General features: G+C 43.0%; 1 protein-coding gene across 1 annotated transcript in view; it reads left to right on the forward strand.

The window, feature by feature from the left end:
* STAG1 (stromal antigen 1) overlaps positions 1-1,969 on the forward strand; it is a 113,492-nt gene extending 111,523 nt beyond the window's left edge. Inside the window, exons 33-34 of the mRNA XM_005425032.3 lie at positions 897-977; positions 1,062-1,969. Of these exons, the coding sequence (XP_005425089.1) occupies positions 897-977; positions 1,062-1,085 (105 nt within the window). The 3' untranslated portion in view covers positions 1,086-1,969. The remainder of the gene's footprint in view (positions 1-896; positions 978-1,061) is intronic.
* The last annotated feature ends 754 nt before the right edge of the window (positions 1,970-2,723 follow it).

A 2,723-nucleotide genomic window follows, 5' to 3' on the forward strand; every position in this document is an offset into this window, starting at 1 on the left:
GGGCAGGGGATCCTCACTTGAGGTCTCAGTAGGTCACAGCCAGAGTCCTGCTGGCACAGCAGGAGGGAGCACAGGCACTGCTGTATGGATGGGAACTCCTTAAACAGAAATTGCTCCCAGACAGGTCCCATCATCAACAGCAGCCTCAGTCCCTTCCAGTTCTGCGCTGACTGCTGGGAGAGGTTCCTTGCAGCACTTACAGCCTTAACTGGCCTGCCCTCTGGAATGACTCTTCCCTTGTAAAATGGGATAAAGGAGCAGTTTGCTTTACACACCTCACCATTTCTATGCCTGTTTCTCCTTTCACATCCAAACAACAAGCCCTAGGTTATATTAGGACTGGGCTACAGTGTCTTGGGAAAGGCTGCTGCATACTGAGGTTATTGCTAGCACTCATGTGATTACCAAGTAAGTAACATCCAAGGCAAGGAAAGGAAGGAGTTGATCAAGCCAGTGAGGCTCACACTTACTCTTGTGCTCGTGGGGAAGGACACCACAAAGGGTTTAAGCCTGAGAAATATTTCACTATCTTCCGTATCCTTTTTGTTGGTAAATCCATTCTTGGCCATGTCAGAGCTCAAGTTTCGCTATGAACTTGAAGCATAAAGAGAGTTAAGAGGGAGCTTCTGTGCAGTCTGACCAAAAATCCCAATACAGAAACATCCTTAAGTCAGCAGGAACCTTGGGCAAGTCCTTAACTATGAGCACAGAGTTAAAATTAGAGTCCACCAGCTTTTACCCATTCTTTCAATAATAAAGAGTCAAGGGAGCGCTGTCCTGTGTTTGGCCCAGAGGTTTTGTGGCACTGGGGAAAGGTGGGGGCAGGCACAGGTGGCCTGTGGCAGGCAGGGCTCCGTGTGCCCCGTGCTGTTCCAAGTCCCTCCCGTGTGTTGCAGCCGCCGTCGCGGAACCGGCGCGAGCGCGCGGAGCTGCGGCCGGACTTCTTCGACTCGGCGGCGATCATCGAGGACGATTCAGTAAGGGCCGGCTCCTTCTGCTTGCTTTGAGCTCTGCTTTGAGTGTCCCACCCCCAGTAACCGCTGTCTTTTCTCCCTTTGCAGGGATTTGGCATGCCCATGTTCTGAAGTCTGGCGAAGACCTTTTACAAACTTGGAACTCTATTGTTTAGAGCTAGAGGCCTATATACTGTGATAGCTTGTATGAAAACCACATTTTTGATGTGATACGGTTTGATTTTTAACCAAATGATTGAGGTCAACCCCTTGGTGTAGTGACGGAGAGAAGAGGAGCTTCTTAATGACACACGGGAATGTTGGCCAATCCAGTCACCTCAGAAGGGCTGACCTAAAAAATCATTTGTATCCCTGTTCTTGACTGTCCTAATACGGATTTTTTTTTTCTGGATGAGGAGGAAGTTTTAAATTGTTAAGACAGCTGTCAAAATAAACACTGTTCTACATATGTTTTCTGAAAACAACATTGAGTGAAAACAGAACTTTTTTAACTTTATTTTTCTGCTGTACAATTTAAAACGGTTTTAACATTTGCCTTTTTATGTTTTCAAAGCTAGCCATTTTTATTAAACCTATGCCTATCAGCCACTGACTAGCAAGGCTGCTGTAAGCAGGTCGTTCTGGCTACGGAAAAGTGTTTTGGAACACACTGGATTTGATTAACATTATGGTACGCTTATGTCCTCTCATAGGCATGGAGAAGAACACTCTCAGAGAAGAGGTTAGAATTCTAATGACGTGCATCTCTGCCAAAAAATTTCAGATTCTGATATGATAAACCCAGATTTTATACTCTTGAGAAGATTTATTTTTATTTATAATGGGACATAAAGTAAGAGATGTCCATGAAGCCACTTTTCCAACAGATGCTGTGTAACATTCATTTTATATAGCACATGGGGACACAAAACCAGTAAATTTTCTATTGGTACTTGCTCTGTGCATTTTTAGCAACTTATACCAGCAAATAAAGTATTCTCAGTAAAACACACAAATGGTTCTCAAGTAATCACTTTGCTGTTTTTACTACCTACTTCAAGCCTGCCAACACAAGGTACATAAACAGCAACTTTCCTATTAAAAAAAATAGTTCAAGGGTGGGGGAAAGGATCACTTTAGCATACTAAAAGTAATTTTAACTGTACCATAAAACAGAGTCTACTTTCCATGCCGTAAATACCCTTTTCCGCTATTTTTGTAAATTAATTTTGCCAGTTAGAAGTACTGTATGTGCTGCATAGAAATTTGTGCTTAGATGGTGAAGTTCTTAAGCTTACAATGGACTACAGCTACATTTTCAGTGTTAACTGTGCATATTGAGAGTAATTCTTTGGAAAAAAATATGATTTTTCAAAAAAGCTAAAAACATAAAAAAAATTTCCAAAAAAACCCCAAAACATTCTCAGCTAATTCATTGTACTAAGATATTTTTCAATGTCTTCAATAATTTGGAATTTCATTATGCTCTGATTTTATGACTCGATGTAGTAAGCTGCTCCTTACCCAGCCTGGCCTGGCACCAGCAGTGCTGGCCCTCCACAGCTCCAGATCTCCAACAATTGGCCCCAAAACTTTCATCTTTCTGCACTCAGTAGCAGTTGGGATACAAAGCAGACTGACCCACTTGGAGCACAGCAGTTTCAGAGGTGCTTTGGTTTTAGCAACTGCAGAATAATCACGGAGCTTTTTTCTGTTTCAAGCTTTCTGGACACCAGCCCAACCCCTCAGTGCCCAGCATGGGCAGGGAAA

This window comes from Geospiza fortis, unplaced genomic scaffold, assembly GCF_000277835.1.
Source record: "Geospiza fortis unplaced genomic scaffold, GeoFor_1.0 scaffold118, whole genome shotgun sequence".
Lineage (NCBI taxonomy): Eukaryota > Metazoa > Chordata > Aves > Passeriformes > Thraupidae > Geospiza > Geospiza fortis.